Here is an 18,905-nt window from a genome sequence, read left to right on the forward strand (position 1 = left end):
CCTGTTAGAATGGCTATAATCACCAAGAAGAAAACTAATGTTGCAGAGGATGTGGAGAAACAGGAACCCTCCTACACAGCTGGTGGGAATGCAAACTGCTACAACCTCTATGGAAAACGGTATGGAGAATCCTCAAAGAATTAAAAATAGAGATGCCCTATGATCCAGCTATCCCACTACTTGGAATCTATCCAAGGAACCTGAAATCAACAATCCAAAGAGGTTTATGCACCCCTAAGTTCATTGCAGCATTATTCACTATAGCCAAGAATTGGAAGCATCCTAAGTGTCCCTCAACAGATGATTACATCAAGAAAAAGTGCTATATATATATATATATATACACACACATAATTGGATACTAGTCAGCCATTAAAAAAAGACACATTATTATTTTTTGTGTTGTGAGTTTGTGACCAAATTGTAGTGGTTATAGTTATTTTTTATACTTTCTTTCCCTTTATCTTTTATTTTATAATTATGTGTTTACTAACCTGTTATGATATAGAGTTGCAGTTTTCTGATTTTGTCTGTGTATTTAACTCCTTGCTCCAAGCTTTGTAAAATTTTCAGTTTTTGTTTCAGGTGGGAGGGCTCCCTTCATCATTTCTTTTAAGGCAGGTCTAGTGGTCATGACCTCCCTCAACTTTTCTTTGTCTGGGAAATGTTTTATCTCCCCGTCATATCTGAAAGAAAATTGCGCTGAACAGACTACTCTTCAGTGATAGATTTGCCTTTCAGTATTTTGGATTTAACATTCCATTCTTTCCTAGTCTTTAAGTTTTATGCAGAGAAATCTGGTGAAAGACTGATGGGGTTTCCTTTGTAGGTTATTTTCTTCTCTCTTGCTGTCCTTAATATTTTGTATTTGTCATTGACTTTTGGCAGATTTAATATTATACGCATTGGACAAGGTCTTTTGCTCTGAGGTGTTTAGGAGTTCTGTTAGCTTCATATACTTGCATGTCCCTTTCATTCCTCTGCTTTGGGAAGTTCTCAGCTATTATTTCTTTGAATAAGCTCTCTGCTACTTTCTCTCTTTCTTCTCCTTCTGGGAAACCTATAATTCTTTTGTTACTTTTCCTAATTGAATCAGACAGTTATCAAAGAATTTCTTCTTTTTTTTTTAAATCTCAATTCTCCATCCTCCTCCACCTGAATCATTTCTAGGTTTCTACCATTGAGCTAATTCTCTAGTCCATATTATCTGCTCTATTTTAATGCTTTCTACATTATTTTCATCTCATTAATAGTGTTCTTCATCTCCAAAATTTCTGTTTTTTTTTTAGAGGTTCACTCTCTTTGGTGACATACGTATTCTGCTCATTAATTTTATTCCTGAGCTCATTGAACTGTCTTTCTGAGTTTTCTTGTAACTTGTTGAGCTTCTTTGTGACAGTTATTTTTAATTCTGTGAGTTAGACTGTAATCTTCTGTGAATTCAATTTGGTTTCTGAAGAATTGTCATTCACCTACTGCTCTGTTTTGTTACTGTAGTTCTTCGTGATTTGTGATGAACTGATCCTCTGCTGGAACATTTGAGTTAGTGACCACCTTTCTTATTTAGGTACAGTTTGGTTACTTTGGTTCTGAGGTACTTCTGATTTTACTTGAGAGCATACACTTTCCACACTCCATCGACTCAGCCATTGGCATCATCAGTGCCCTCGTTTTGACACTCATGCCTTTGAGGTCGCTGGTGCCTTGCAGTTTAGGATGTCTCTGCAGTCTCACTTGTCAGGGGTCACCAGGCTGCAAGCACTTATACTACTTCTAAGGTCACGTGAGTCTTGTGTTCCTCAACTGGCTTTCTGAAGGCTCTCCACAGGCTCAAATCCTGCAGCCCCATGTAGCAACAGCTCCTGGCTTGTCTAGGGGTGCTTGTTGCACACCTGCCAGGGGTACCAGGTTCACAAGTGTCCCTGTCACTGAGAGGGTCCCAGGGACCTGGGGACTTACATGCAGCCCCCATTGCTGGTGGAGCTGGTAATGGGGTTGCTGCTACTGGGGTCTTGGTCACAGGTTTTGCTGTGGTTCCTGAAGACTCTAGTTGCAGATTCCACCTCCCACTGTTAGAGGGCTGCAGGAACTAATCATTGAGATTTTTTGTTGCTGTTTGCCATGCAGCCTCTGATCTCTGGCTACCCAGTGTGTTTTGAAAACTCGAGTCAAGGCACCCCACCCTAGCCAGGGAAATCTGAATTGTGTATATTGTGCCTACTGATGGAAAGATCTGGAGACCGCTGGGGGAGAGGGAAGGCACACCTATGCTGTATCTGCTGCTAGATGGGTGGGAATGAGTTTTGCCTGTTATTTTTGCCCCTACTGAATCTGTCCATAGGTGCATGTACCAGTGTGAAGGTCTGCTTCCTGGGCTGCTGCTGCTGGGGAAAGTTGAGGGGGCTCCTCCCCTTGTTCCACTTCCTCCTGGGGGTCCACTTCACTTACCTGAATATGTATAGATGCATTGATCTCTTAGGCATCCTGTTGTGCTATATAGAGGATCCTCTGTTGGTCAGTATATGTCTGATCGTTTGTAACTTAGAGGGAGGCAGAGGGAATGGCTCACTCTGCCGTGATGTGACATCACTCCAAGTCCAGTCTTTGATACTTGACTGCTGACAGCGTTCAAGTCTCCCACCTCCTTTCTCCACATCTGCCCTAGATACAGACAAGCTGATAAGAAACCTGAGTTCTCCCTTCTTTGACATGGTTGGGAGAGTCACACCACACAAGCCTCTGCCCACACAGAAGGACATGCACACTGGCCTCACTTCCCAACTGCAAAACATCCCTGAAACAGTCTCCTCTCCTGGATCTCTGAAACCATTTCACCCCTGCTTGACAGGACTGCCCTGCCATCCCCAGAGAGCTCAGTTATGCAGAAATAAACATGGTCTTGTCCCCTTGCTGTGTGTTTGGCATCATAAGACCCAACATCTGAACCTGCAGTGGGTGGTAGCCCCTCCTGCCTTTTCAGAGAGTCCACATCAATTGAGGTCGTGTGCAGGGAGTGGGGAAAATGACCACCACCGGGGGTCTTTCTTCTCCTGACTTGGATTGACCACGGCCCTGCTAGATGATGGCAGGTGTGCACTTGGAGCTGTTGTTTACTGCTGGCTTGTTCTCTGAGTTGTGCTGTTCTGTGCTGCACCACAGAGTGCTACAGGTCTCTCTTATAGAGTCAGCCAGCCTAGGTCAATAGTTTGCATAATTGATTAGCACTAAGGGACAAGATATTGGAGTGTGTCCCTCACCCAAGTGGCTCTTGGCGTGAGTTGTAACCCAGATTTTTAATATGTCTCAGAACAAATTGTGCATGTTGTCCACAGTCTAATCTGTGACACTGCGCTGAGGGAATAATTTCAACACTATGACTAGTTGGTTGTGTGTCTTAGCCGGGCATCCTCTCCTCCCCATGCTGTGCAGAGTGCTCAGAGGAAAGACCATGCCCTGTGCCCTGCATGGGTTACTATGGGTCACTTATCAAGTCTCAGAGTAGAAGATTTGGGTTTCTGATGTCCACATATCTACAGACAGATGGACCAGGATCAGTCATAAAGCCATCGATGCTGCTGCCTGTGCCTCTGTAAGCAGAAGACATCCCAATCCTCAGGGGTGGAGTACAAAGCCCCCTCCAGACCCTAGGGGACAGCCAAGGGGATAAGTCAACTACTTATGGACACGTGGGGGACACACCTAACTGATATTGATTTGAGTCTACTTGAAGCATGAGATTTATCAATAAGAGCAGCAAAGGGAAGACTAACTGGCATTATACGCAGTAACCACCCAAAAGGAAAAGGAAAAAGAATGAAATAAAACTGGGTTCGATGGGGAAATGTATAATAATAACAAAAATACTGAACAGAAACTCACAATTAGATGGAAATTTAAATCCAAAACTTGCTAAAAGAATATATACCATAAAGAAGAGATGGTGCTGATTGGCTTTGTGCCTCTTCTACACGGGTTATGATCTAACTTAAACGTTGCTGAAATGCACCATTCAGAATTTAAATCAATGAGGAGGCTCAAAGTACAGTTATATCTGGGGATCACACAAAACCTAAGCCACGTGCTCCCTATGCCCTTAGGGGAGTTTCCAAATCTAAAATGGGGGACAGGTAGGTGTGCTGCCACTTAACCACTAGGACTTTCCTGAATCCCCTATGTTGCTATCACCCATGTCTTAAACCCCCCCCTTAATCAGCATGGCTGTTCAGACCTGATGACTAATGGCTTTAAATAAATTTCATTTGGGATTTACACATTGACATGACAAAAGAGGACCCTTGGGCCATACCCCATTGTAAAGAGTTAATCCAGACCAATGTAAACTGAAAAACGACTTTCAAAGATTGACACTCATTTACAAGGACTGTTTACAAAAGAGGTGATTATCCCACTGCTTTTCTCCATTTAACAGCCCAACTGAGGCTGTGCTTAAATTTGGAAAAAATGAGAGGCATCTCATTCATTCTTACTGCAACCCACTACTGCTGTCCTACACATTATGCCCCCGCATCCGGTTGTGTTGAAATACTGACTCTATTCTATTAGGAACTGTCGAATACTTGAAAATTACAGATTTAGTTAATGTACTCAATTTTACACCCGTCAACATTCTCTCATCCCTTGTTTAACAAAGTTATTGTAAACAAACCGATCTCTATCTGCAAATATAAAATATAAGCACCCATGATCTAGTTGAAACTTATACTATTATGTTTAAACAATTAACGTGAGAAAATAGACATCTTCAATAAATTAATATTAAACTTTGTGATGTTGTGAAGATTAAATACTATGTTGATTTGTGTTTACTTTCTTTTTTTTTTTTTTGTGAGGAAAATCAGCCCTGAGCTAACATCCATGCCAATCCTCCTCTTTTTGCCGAGGGACACTGGCCCTGAGCTAACATCCGTACTGATACTCCTCCACTTTATGTGGGAAGCCACCACATCATGGCCTGACAAGTGGTTCATCGATGTACCTCCAGGATCTGAACCCAGGCCGACACCATTGGAGCCCACGCATTTAACTGCTACACCACGGGGCCAGCCCCAGTGTGTTCACTTTATTATGTTTGTAATTTCCCATGAAAAACACATACAATCACATTCATTTATGTTGTTAATTTTGTGCAGCTATGACACGTGTTGTCTCCATACACGGGAGAGTTCCTCTAACAGGTAAGCCAGCAGCACCTGCCCCACAAGGAAGCCTTCTCCATCTCATTCTCCTCCACTTGTGATGAGGGCTGGATCATGGAACAGACTTTCCTCCTCTCATAACAAGCGCTCCTGGGTGACGTGAGGCTGACTTATGTGCTAGTTGCTTTAGTGAGAATTCTCACCACATCGGGTCAAGTGCATCCTCTGTTGTTCTCCTATGTACTGTGGTGCCCGTGCTCCAGCCCTCGAGGAGTCCGTCACCAGTGTCCTGTTCTCTCCCAGGCAGAAGAATGACCTTCTTTTTCTGACTTCCTGGGACAGTCAGAAAGTCACCCCAGGAACTCCCACAGCATCCTGCACAATGATTGCGCTACTTCAGGAGAGCTCGCCAAGACAGGCTAACTTCTTTCATGGGTTTTATAGCAACGAAACGTGATTTAAATCTGAAAAAGAAATTTGAAGGAAAAAATAAAGGATTGCAAGCAGCCCAACAGAATAAACACCCCTGAAAGAGCCATATGGAAATTTGGCTGTGAGGTGTCCTTTTCTGTCCTGCATAACAGGTGATACACAAGGAGGCACCGTACTCATGACCTCGTTCTGAAGCCATCAGAGCTGCAGAGCTCGTGGAGGACAGCAGAGCCTCCCTCAGAGTGAATCCAGGATTTCCTACTTGAAATGAGGTCTCTTGTGTCTCCAGTCAGACCCAGGGCAGCCTCCAGAAGGGACCTCTCTCCAGGAGGTGAGTGATGTGCCTCATTCTCCACAACAATCCCGCATGACAGAGGACTACAAATCTGGAAGAGATGTTTTATAAAGCACATGTGGTTTAGACCCAAATACTTGTTCATTAAATGAAAAGTGTTCCGTCCTCACAGTGATGGAATAACATGAAAACTTAGTGGTTTCATCATCAGGGATGGAGAGAATATACGTGAGAGGAGAGTCAGGGAGGGCAGTGGAGGGAGGACCAGGCAGCTCCTGGACAAATGGTCATCTGGGGCAGTCACTTCATGCAGCCATGGGTCAGCCCCAGGGTGCTGTGTCATCATGCTGGAGCCACAAGGATGCAGTCCACAGAGACCTGGGCGCCTTCCCACAGAGCTCAGAGCACAGGGTGACCATCCTCAGCTCTCCACAAAACCACAGGTGAGGGAGGTGACACTGTGACAGTGGGAGAAGAACAATATCAATTCTACATCCACCTTCCATTTGACCAAACCATCATGATATCCAGCCTACTCACGTGCACTTGCATTTCCCAGAGGAGTCCACGTACAGAGGACAGGACGAGGGTTCTGGTCAGTGGAGACTGAGAAAGTCCCACCAGCCTTTCCCAGGTGCTGCAGGACCCACAGCCTGAGACACACCTGAGCTCCGGGTAAAAGGTCTGCCCCCAGGATTTAGACCACAGAAACCACATCCTCCATCTTGGGAAGCAGAAGGGGCAAAAGGTAATGAGAGCACAAAGCCCAAGGAGAAGAGAATGGACTAACAGAAAAAGAGAGACCCAGATCAGTTCTGAGTCTGATGTGCACAGTTGCACCTGAGGAGGAGGGTCAGGTATGAAATACATTTGGTCTTATAGGTCAGTGACCCTGGCCTAGACCCTCTCTTGGGTGTCACTTGATCCTAAAGCCCATTCTATTCAGGGAAACCAACTGAAGTCTCTTTTCTGAGTCTGAAAGGAAAAGAATGACCAGATCCCCCGAGCTCTCTCAGGACTCTGATCCTGGTGACCACTGGGAGAGTCATTTCTGCCCCTACAGGTTATAAGTAATAAGCACAAAATCATGAATCCAAAGAGGTTCCCTGAGAAACTCTTAGAAGTGGACGCCACAGACCCTGGCAGGACACCAGCCCTGAATCTTCTCTGCACCTGCTACTGGGGCTGAAACACAGAATTCATGGGTCATGTGCACCTCCTGTTGTCCTGAGCACCCCTTGTTGCCCAGATCCTCCTGTCTCCTGCAGGGAGGATTTTGTCTGGGCTCACACAACTTCCCCTCACTGCGTCACTAGCACAGTAATAAGCGGCCATGCCCTTGGTTGTCAGGCTGCTCCTTTGCAGATACAGTGTGTCCCTAGAGTTGTCTCTGGAGATGGTGAATCGGCCCTTCATGGAGGTCAGCACAGTATGTGCTACCACCACCACCATAACTAACGACTGAGACCCACTCCAGCCCCTTCCCTGGAGCCTGTTGAACCCAGTTCATATCGTAGTCACTGAAGGTGAGTCCAGAGGCTACACAGGAGTGTCTCAGAGAACCCCCAGGCTGCACCAAGCCTCCCCCAGACTCCACCAGCTGCATCTCACACTGCACGCCGGCAAACATAAAGATATCATGGTCAGGAAACTCTCACATCCACTGTTGCTCTCACTCATATCCTCTCACATATTCAATGTCTCTTGTTCTCCATAAATTATCTCTTAAAATAGCAGCAAGGAAAACCCAGCTCGGCCCAAACTCCATGCTGAGTGCTCTGTGTTCAGCCCTGATCACCGAATGGGAACACGTTTGAATCCAGGGGCTGGGGCTCCTCTCCAGAGCTGGAGGGTCAGGTCTGGGCTGGTTTTCATCAGCAGAGGGAGGGCCCTATTTGCATGTCCCCTGACTATATAGCAAGCTCTGGGGTTGGAGGACTCAGAGAGGACAGTGCTACAGAGGAAGAGAGAGTCCTGGAGGAGTTTGGTGGCATGAGATCATTCTTGAAAATATGGTTTCTTGGTAGATGACTGTGCTGTATAAACACTAACACCTATTGTGTGATTGTATTTCACTAGTGCACACACAGCACAGTGTGGCACCAGTGTCGCCCTGCTGTGCAGACATAAACTGCACACAGAAGCACAGAGGGCTTGTGATGTGTCCAGCACCCCTACGGTCAAGATTAGCCCCAGTGTCTGGGCCTGTGCTCCTCATCCCTGGACCTGATTTCTCCCTCAAACCAGGTCCTAGACAGAGTTGGGCATGCCTAGTGAGGTTTGTAGATCCCCCTTCCTTTAATGACAATGTGGTGTGATTTTCAGTATTCTAGTTTTTACTTAGAGAATATGAACGCAGCTAGAACTCATGCAATGTGTTTTCAGCCTGCTGACATTTTATACAGCATTGCCTGTCTTCAACTCTCTTCTCTACCAATATTGCACTTTTTGTTGTAACAGCCTTGTATGACATCACTGACCTGTACTAAACTGCATACATTTAACAATCTCATCTGATGAACACTGGCGTGTGTGTGCACCTGTCACCCATCACCACAGTCAACGTGGGGAACAAACTCCTCACCCCACTGCTCCTGCTGTTTCTCCGCAGTTCCTCTCCCACCCCACCCCTCCCCCACCCCGTCCCCAGGCGTCTCCTGACCTTCTCTGTGCATCTTCACATGAGTTTCCATCTTCTAGGATTATACAAATGCTGTCATGTGACATGGACTCTAATTCTCCATCTCCTCAGCCTCATTGTTGGGAATGGATCACGAGTGAATCAGGCCCACACGGATCTAACGCTGAGTCTTATTCCCATGTATGGATGTGCCTCAGTTTGTTCTTCTCCTCACCTATGATGGGGGTTTGGGTGGTTCTCAGTTCCTTGTTATTACAAAGAACCCTGCTACTCAGCTTGTGTGCACAGAGATGACAAAATGTTCTTATTTTTACAAAAATCACAACATCTATAACAAGAAAGCTGGACAAACTGCAAATTCAACATGTCAGAGAGCTCACATCACAGGGAAAACTGCCCACCTGCAATCTGGACCCAGGTGCCTGCAGAGAGAAGAGGATCGAGCAGTAGCTGCCCGTGTGAGAGGTTGGAGATGGCTTAGGAGCCACTCAGAAGATGAAAGTAAAAAGGACAGAAAATAAATAAGTCATGGGGATGTATGCACAGCATGGTGACTGTAGTTAATAATATCATATTGCAAATGTGAAAATTGCCAAGAGAGTAGATCTTAAAATTTCACATCACAAGGAAAAATTCTGTAACTATGTTTGGTGATGGATGTTAATCAGACTTGGTGATCATTTAACAATATATACAAATATCAAATCTTCATGTTGTATACCTGGAACTAATATTATATAATGCTATACATCAATTATTACTCAAAAAAGATTAAATAAAAATTTTGACATCTGGATTTAAGTCTGATTTTACCTAAAACGTGTTTTTACAGAGAAGCCTGACTTACAGCACCACCAAACATGCATTGTACATCTGCTTCAAATGTTTTCCCAAACAAAGAATGCCCTCTCTCTCTCTCTGATGCCGATACCAGTCCTTCTTTGAAGATAAGAAGTTCTTATCAGAGAACAAGTGCCAAGTTGCTTTGCAGTGTACATACCAAACATTGACAGAACATACCCATGTGACTTTGGAAAAAAATTATATTCCTGTCATGCTTGATGTGTCTTCTTTGTTCTGAAACCATATATATATATAAACAGTGCTGTAAGCCAAGATTCCCAGAGTGGTTGATTGCCTGGGGAAGAGAGTGACTACTCCTCACATAGCTCAGTACATGTCTTCCTATCTATAGATAGGTTATTGTATCAACACTCTAAATTCCTCTGATTCCTGATGTTTCGCAGGTGAAGGGCTTTGCCTGCAGAATCCAGTCTGTAAAGACTGGAAGAGGCGTCTACATCCTCAAATGCACAGACAACAACACATGGCCACTCTCTGTGGCATCTACAGAAATAGTTCCTTTCTTCCCCTGAGAAATCCACCTCAGACAGGAGGCTATTATCTGAGGGTGGGAGTAATTGCTTGATAGGAAAGATATAACTTTTGTGTTGATACAGCAGAGATCATCAGTAACTTGTGCATGGAGTTGATATTCAAATAGCCCTCATGATAAACACTGGACGGGCTAAACTGGAAGTTGTTGGGATCTAATATTAGGTGTCTAATGAGAAATTGCTCAGAAGATGTTCATAGTCTGAAAGGCATGTGCCAATAGGATAAATGCAGAGCTAGATGAGTGGACTCCAAGGAAATGATCGATATAGATAGATAGATAGGTATATAGATAGATAGATACATAGATACATAGATATATAGATAAAACAGATAATTGTATAAATAATTTAAAAGACATTAGAAGTTATTAGCAATATGGACATCATCTTCAAAAACATAAATAATTAAAATTTTGTCAGTTGCCACTGTTTAAAAGTCATATTTTCATAGTTTAAAGAATAGTTTGATGCCAAATTTGGCATATGCATAATTCTAAAACAAAGGACAATCCTTCCGAGTTCCTATGCTCTTTAAGGTAAATGCTTATGACTTTGATTTTTTGTGAATAACTGCATCCTCACATAGGCAGGCTAGAAGCCACCTCCTTCGATGTGTTACATGTTGTATAAACTTGTCTAAGGCTCTGTGCCACCTCTTCCCTACAATAACCTAAGGAATATGTCAGATAAACCTAATCACATACACCAGAAAGAATCACACCTTTAGGTGGAGAAGTGGTCAGATAAGAACAGGGCCAATGCATCCACATAAATCCAGCACCTTCCAGTTATTAAACTGCTGATGGCAGAGGAGTAACTGACCCGTTTTCTAGAGTCCGATGTTATAAGGAGAATTGGGACTCAGGCAGGAAAATGTACAGAGGGCCTCTAAGCATAGCTTTGTTCACAGGAACTCAGAATGCAGAACCAGACAAGAAACCTCTCACCTCCTGGCCTCCCTCTGTACCTGTCCTGGGGCTGGGACCTGTGGTCAGAGGGTCCTAGGCACCATCTGCTAACCAGACCCCTCCCCACTCCAGGCCTTTCTGTTTCTTCTGCCTGGTGGTCCTGGGTTCCCTATCCTGTGGTGCCCTGGGCTCTGCGATGTTCAGAGACAAGAGCCCTGTCCTTGATCTAGTCAATCATACCTCTATTCTAATATTTATGGCTCCTTTAAGCTTGTGCTCAGAGACCCCTCTGCCTCCCAGGCACCCTCCCCGTGTCCATCATCTGTCCACCACCTTCAGGTCACTTCCTTTCATTCTCTGAGAAGTTACCCATGTTTTGCTGCCATTTTGTCAAAAATTATTATAATTTGCAATGATGAAAAGAACTACAGACATGAAACCTTACAAACATCATGACCTTGATTTCATACCCTTTATGTTATTAGCTTCTATCTCATCTCAGCCACTCAAGGCCACAGTCCTAGTTAGACCTTGTTATTTTCATTGATTTAACTAAATCTGTCTCTCTCACTCATTCTCTCTCTATTTTGTACCTATCTATCTATCTATCTATCTATCTATCTATCTATCTATCATCTATCTATCTAGGTATCCATCCACTATACATAGTCATTGAAAAATGGCCTAGCTAAAAGGGAACAGAATACATAGTGTTGAGACAGAAGAACTTTTGAATATAATTTTATTAAAATTTTTATCTAATAAGATAGATAATTAGAATTTTATGGAAGTATAACTTAGACATGGATAAATGGGCCCTCTTAAGTCTAAGGTCCTATGGATTTGTATAAACACAAACAATCATGTAAACACCATCAAAACCAAGTTATAGGACAATTCAGTCACCCCAACTCAGGAAATTCATCATTAGCATTTCCATCCAACAGCTTCTCTCACAGCGATCAATTTTCTGTGGTGTTAGTTTTTCAGATTCCATACCATGGAGATGGGATAATGCAGTGTGTAGCCTGAGGCAGTGGCTTCTTTCATACAGGACAATGGATGTGGGAGTCATCCATATTCATGCATGTACTGGTTCTTGCTCCTTTTTATCAGTAAACAGTATTTCATTGTTTATCCATTTCCTTGTTGGAGGACATCTTGGCTGCTTCCTTTGTGTAGCAAATGTAGATGAAGCTCCTGTATATATCTGTGTATGTGTTTTGAGTGAACATTAGTTTTAACCTGACTTAGTTACATGCCTACAATTGGAAGGACTGGTCATATGGTAAGTGTATGGTTAACTTCACAAAAAAGTGGCAAATTTTTTGAAAGTGGAGGTGCCATTTGCATTCCCAGCAGCGGCACCTCACTCTGTTTCAGTCCCCCTTCTATACTGGGGGCGTTGTTAGATTTTTCCCCATCACCTCTGATTCACGTGGACAGGACTGGGAAACACTCCACCTGGAGGAAGCACCTTGGCCATTGCACCTGTGCCTTTGACATCCCAGCTCCAAAACTCCTCTTTAGATCCAGGTTCCATCACCAGTCTGCTGTCCAGGTCAGACTTCAGAACCGGACTTTGAAAGCCCACATTGCTGAGTGCTTGTGTGAAGACTCCTGTGAGTTAGCAGATCTAGTGTGGGCATTCTTGATCTCCCACATGATCCAATTTTATTTCATTATGAATATAAACTCATCCGTATCTGACACGCCATGCAGGTGACTGGGTAGCCAGCTTCTGTGACACTTGGATCTAAGCAAGGAAAGGGCTCACACTCCACAGCCGTTCACTCCTTGTTCTTCTGGGATACCCCGGGCAGGGGACTGGGTCAGCAGCTGGCCCTCTCTTCATAGATTTTCCTGGATGTGTCCTTGCTTGGAACACAGGGCATGGGCTCAACTTCAAAAAATGAGGGGAAACTACAATTAGCTGCCTGTCCTGGAAGAGGAGGGAATATGGACATTGATGAAGTTCTAGTATTTTCTGTCATAAGCTGTCTTTGAGACAAATGGCATATAGCTCGGATACATTGTATAATTTGAAAGATGATCTCCACAAACAAAAGGATTCTAGATGTACACCAAAGTGTAGATTTCGTTATGTACTTCTGTGTCCTAACTCTAACAGTGAATTATGGAATAAATTACTCTTCCAAAGTAAATTCTGAAATAATTCACAAGAGATTTGAAATAAATAAATTAATTTCTTAAACCATCACTGTTAGGAAGTTGTAAATATTTAATATAGAGGAAAGTCGTTACATTTAATGTCACTATTATTGGATGGATTATTGAATACTCAACTGTACAAATAATAAAAGCATTGGGAAAAGGGCTTATAATATGTCAAACTATAAGTCAAAGCAGATTAAGTTATGTCGTTTTGATAAATGATATTGGTAGTAAATTCATATGTTAAACGTAAAATGTAAACTGTTTAGTTTAAATGTACTGTTAGTAATGCAAATATTTCCAATAAATATTCTAGCAGTAGGACTGAAAGGGGTGATCTTTTGTGTTTTCAAGATTAAAATGGTGTTCATTGTGCGTGCTGTCCTGGTGGCATGGTGGTTATGTTCGTGTGCCCCCTTCAGCAGCCAACGTTCGCAGCTTTGGGTCCCAAGCGCAGACCCACACCACTCATCAAGCCATGCTGTGGTGGTGACCCACATACAAAACAGAGGAAGATGGGCACAGATGTTAGCTCAGGGCCAATGATCCTCAAAAGAAAAAAAAAAACAAACGACTGTCTATTGTGCGTCTGTGGATGGAGAGTCTATTGGAGCAGAGAGAGTGGAAAGAAGTAATATACACATATAAAGTATTTTCACCATCCTGGAAAATATCTGGACTCTGCCTATTCATCCCTCCTCCCCCAATGGCTTAATAAGCCTTATATCAAGGGACTAAGGGGCACACCTTAAAGGAATGTTTATACAAGAACTCTGTAAGACATTAACAGTAGTCACACACTACACTGTCAGTACCATCCACAATCTTCTAGAAAGGTTGAAAAAAGGATATCTTTAAATTAAAGCTAAAAAAAAAAAAACAAAAAAACTTTAAGAGACCCTTAAACTCACCTGGGCAAAGGATTCTCTGGTGGCACAGTCCTCCACTACTACAAGAACACATCAGTTATCTCTCTGTGACTTGACAACTGAAAGGGTCTTGCAGTTAGGGATCCTATGTCCAATATTCCTCTAAACTGGTGCATGCAGAAGTGGTAAAATATTGAAAGGGATTCATGAACTGTACCCACTTCTATCACCAACAGATTGAGATGGCCTTTCCAGTGCATCTGTTGAACACCCTCCTATGATATCCAACCAGGCACTGTTGTCTATTGGAAGACATATGAGAGTAAATCTGTCCTTGAAGCTCATTGGATAGGATCTCATCATGTATTTTTTACAACAGACGCAGAAATGGAACTCCATGCGTTCATGTTATGCAACTGTCTTAATCCCTGTGGGCTTCCATAACAAATTTCATTGACTGGGTGGCTTATAAATAGCAGACATTTATTTTTCACAGTTTTGGAGGTAGAGAAGTCCAAAATGAAGGTGCCAGCAGATTTGATGTCTGGTGAGAGCCCTCTTCCTGGACAACTGTCATTTCACTGTAACCTCACATGGAAGGAGGAGTGAGAGACCTTCCTCAGTCCTCTTCTATAAAAGCACTAATCCCACTCATGAGGGCTCCACCCTAGTGACGTAAGCACATCCCCAATGCCCCACCTCCTAAAGCCATCACGTTGGGCGTTAGGTTTCAACACATGCATTTTCAGGACAAATACATTCAGTCATAGCAGCAACTAAAGAATCGGTTCATAATTCCACATGCTTAGAAGGCTTCTCCAACTGAGCACCTCAAACTGAGAATTCTCATAGATCCTGTAGAAGCCTCTCTTCCTTAGAAGGAGGAAGCTGACCCAGGACACTCAGAACAAGCTGACAGCCTTGGATGGTGGACAGCTTTCACCCAAGACATCGGTCCAAGATCTCTGTTTATTTCTATTATTATTTTATCATTACTAATCTTGCTTGCAAATAATCATTCATTTCATTTTCTATAGATTCATACTACTTATAATTGTCATTTATCTCTTTTTTTCACTCATTTTTTATAGGTGTTAAGTGAAATAAGTATTCAGAGTAATTTTTGGTGTTAGATTAGCTAATACATTAAGGCTCATTCCCCCTCTTCTCCATCTCTTCTACATCTGGGAAATCTGATAAGAAAGCGTGGGCTCTCCCTCCTCTGATGGTGGAAGGAGATTCAACCCACACAAGACCTCCTGTGAGTAGGACACTCTCGCCTCCCCCACCATCAACCACAATAAAAACCTGAGCCAGTCTCCTTCTCAGTCTTTATAAAACCATGTCTGACGTGCTTGAGGGGGTTATACCGCTCTCAACTGACACCTTGATAATGGAGGTGATAAAAATTTTCATGTTGTCTAGGAGTGTTTGTTGCATTATCAACCTGGGCATCCCTACAAAGTCTTGGTGGGGATCCCTCTGCCTTTGCGTGTTATCAATTGCTGTTGGTGCCATCACCGTGGTCCTAAATCAGGGACCACCACTACCTGGGGTCTTTCTTCTCTTTCTTTGGACTCATAATACCTCCGTTGCCTGATGTAAAGACTGCAATTTATGCTGCTGCTTGCTGGATGGTTGTACACCGAGCTGTGCTGTGCAGAGCTGCGTTTTGGAGTCCAACAGAGCCTCTTTTATAGATTTAGCTGACTGACTTCAGAAGCTTGGATAATTAATTGGAATTTAGGCACAAGTGTGTCTGTAAGAGACTCTCTGCCTTTTGTCCATGTGAGATTGTTTTCCTTTTATTACAGCAGACTTTTCTTACCGGAAAATACAGAGGGAAGCACAAAATCACAAATTCAAAGAGGTTGTCTTGAGGAGAGAGTTATGGGAAAAGCTAACCACGACAGGAAACCAGCCCATAACCCCCATCTGCACCTCCCTCTGTGATGGTCCTTGAGTGCAGGGCCTGCGCGCCCCCTGGTGGTCCTGAGCCCCTCCTGCAGGGAGGTTTTTGTCTAGGTTCACACTGAGTTTCCCTCACTGTGTCAATAGTACAGTAATACACGGCCGTGTCCTCGGTTCTCAGGCTGTTCATTTGCAGATATAGGGTGTTCTTGGAGTTGTCTATGGAGGTGGTGAATCGGCCCTTCACGGAGTCAGCGTAGTTTGTGCTACCACCAATACTACCACTGGTTGAGACCCACTCCAGCCCTTTCCCTGGAGCCTGGCGGACCCAGCTCATGGCATAGAAACTGTCAGTGAGTCCAGAGGCTACACAGGAGAGTCTCAGAGACCCCCCAGGCTTCACCAAGCCTCCCCCAGACTCCACCAGCTGCACCTCACACTGGACACCTGCAAACACAAAGACATCCTGGTCAGGAAACTCTCACACATCCACTGTTTTTCTTAATCTTATCCTCTCACATCCTCAATGCCTGTACTTCTCCATAAAATACCTCTTAAAATAGCAAGAAGGAAAAGCCCGGTCAGCCCAAACTCCATGGTGAGTGGTCTGTGTTCAGCCCTGATCGTTGAACAGGAACACCTGGGTATCCCGGGTCTGGGGCTCCTCTCCAGAGCTGCAGGGTCGGGGCTGGGCTGGTTTTCATCAGCAAAGCGAGAGCCCAATTTGCATGTCCTCTGACTATACAGGAAGCTCTGGGGCTGGACTTCAACATAAAGGGAAGAATCCCAGAGTGTGGTATTTCCAGGAGCACAAATCTGGTGAGATTTAGCCCCAGTGCCAGGGCCTGTGCACTACAGTAATGGAACCAGTTGCGCCCTGAACCGACTCCAGGGCAGAGTTGGACATGCCTAGTGATGTTTGCAGAACCCCCTCCCTGTAATGAGGTCATGTGTGAATTTTATGCATTCTACTGTTTACCTAAGAATCTATAGTGAAGCAGAGCAGATGTATATTCAGACGTTCCTGAAATTTCACATTATTATCCATCTGCTTATAACTTTTTCCAACCAATGATCCATTTTTTTATACATAATAGCTTTAGCGATGAATAATTGACATGTAGTAAACCTCACAGTACAGCAGTGTGCAGGCACTATCTAAATCTACAGGCATTTTATGTACCTGGAAGCAAAGAGCACGGTACGGACAGCCCCACCCACTTCCCCTCTAACTGGCATCATGCCTAGTGACCCACTTGAGGACCTTGTGGTGCAGCCCAGCTCATTTAGAGTCTCATGTAAGAGACGAGCAGGGAAGCAAAGAACCACCTTCCTGACAGGGACAATGGGCCCAATCAGTAGGATGTTGCTGTGATTGCACAATGGGGAGGGAAGAACACATTTATCTCTTTGTAAACCAACTAGGATATCTTTGGAAATGCTCAATTTCCATGGCATGTGCACAAGTTCAAACTTTAATAAATCACTGAGTGAATGATACCCAAGTATATTGCTGTGTGAACACAGCAATGATAAAATGCAAGTATATGTTATCAGTCACATGGTATTTAATGAAATGACCATATGTCGTGGTTCTGGGGAGAGTACTAAGACCATGCTTGTTTCTCTTCTTTGTCACCTACCAACTGCCAGTCGATCAGAAGCTCCAACTTTCCATTATTCCAAAATGGACCCCTAATTCATTTTTTCTTCGTGAGGAGCATCAGCCCTGAGCTGATCCATGCTAATCCTCCTCTTTTTGCTGAGGGAGACTGGCTCTGAGCCAACATCTATTGCAAATCCTCTTACTCTTCTTCCCCCAAAGCCCCAGTAGATAGTAGTATGTCATAGCTGCACATCGTTCTAGTTGCTGTATGTGGGACACGGCCTCAGAATGGTCGTGCGCCCCTTGGATCTGAACCTGGGCTGCCAGTAGCGGAGCGTGCCCACTTAAGCGCTAAGCCATGAGGCCGGCCCCCTATTTCATTTCAGTAGAGATGTCAATTCAGCACAACGACATGATCCATCCTTCCCTGGCCTGCAACATCTCCACACCATGTGCGCTCTGTGGAAATATTCCACTGCATCTTCATCATGAGATACTGAGGAGAAGACACATGACCTCACCTCCATCTCCTTCAGTCCCAGACCCCATTGTGTCCCTCTCCTGAGCCTGCAGATGCTGAGCTACGTGAGCAGCTAGGTGGAGTGAGGGGGGATCTTCTCCCCTTCAAGGGGTGGATGAGCATGAGGGTCTGGGGACAAAGATGCAGCTGGAAAAGGACCCACATGCTGCAGACCCTGTAAGAGTGGATCTCGTGTAAATGCTGACATTGGTCCCCTCGCCCCTGAGTGTGCTCTGGTTCCCTGGCCTTCAAGAAGACCAAAAGGCCTGAAGTGTTGAAACCATTCTTTCCTGTCACTGGAACTCGGAGATACTGAGAAGGCTTGAGAGAGAGACATGGAGCTGATGGAGAGACTGAGGGATTTCAACACCCACAAGGGCCGTTTATACATGATGTCTCTACATAGACATCAAGGGGAAACATTAAAGAAGGTACAATAATGGAATGATTATTCAAATAAGTTAAATTTGGAGTACCTCATATCAGTATAACGCTCTTATGTAAGGTTAATTTGCTCATCTTTGAAATGGAGATCAATGTACATCTAAATTCATAGAGATATAGTCATGATTATATAAGTTAAATTATCTTAGTTCAGAGTCTGTGGGAATCTTGATGTTTACATATGAGAGTTTACTCTAAAAAGAGAGGACACCTCTGTGTTACTACAGCTTTTAGGAAACCTTACTGTCTACTAGTCATGAAGAGTTTTACAAGCATGGAGATGAAAACCCTTGACAGGAGAACAGCCCTTAACCCTCCTCCTCTGTGAGGACAGGAGCTCAGTAGGTCCTGAGCGCCCCCTGGTGGTCATGAGTACCCCCCTGGTGTCCAGAGGGCACCATTTGGTTCCTAGGCCCCCTGGAGAAACAGAGACTCTCTTTTTCGCCCCTTCCCCTTTATCCAACACACAATGGTGGACACTTCCAGCATAAGCACTATGTGCCTTCCTGCTCAAAGGACGTCTCGTCTTAGTTATTTCCCATCAAATGCCT

The 18,905-nt window shown here is 44.0% G+C and overlaps 1 gene segment (V, D, J or C); it reads right to left on the reverse strand.

Moving 5' to 3' along the window:
- Positions 1-3,551: 3,551 nt before the first annotated feature.
- On the reverse strand, positions 3,552-16,413 carry LOC131421219 (immunoglobulin heavy variable 3-23-like). The segment is given in 3 exon segments: positions 3,552-3,644; positions 15,921-16,231; positions 16,336-16,413. Coding segments are annotated over 3 exon segments (450 nt in total).
- Positions 16,414-18,905: the final 2,492 nt, after the last annotated feature.

Source organism: Diceros bicornis, chromosome 24 (assembly GCF_020826845.1).
Source record: "Diceros bicornis minor isolate mBicDic1 chromosome 24, mDicBic1.mat.cur, whole genome shotgun sequence".
NCBI lineage: Eukaryota > Metazoa > Chordata > Mammalia > Perissodactyla > Rhinocerotidae > Diceros > Diceros bicornis.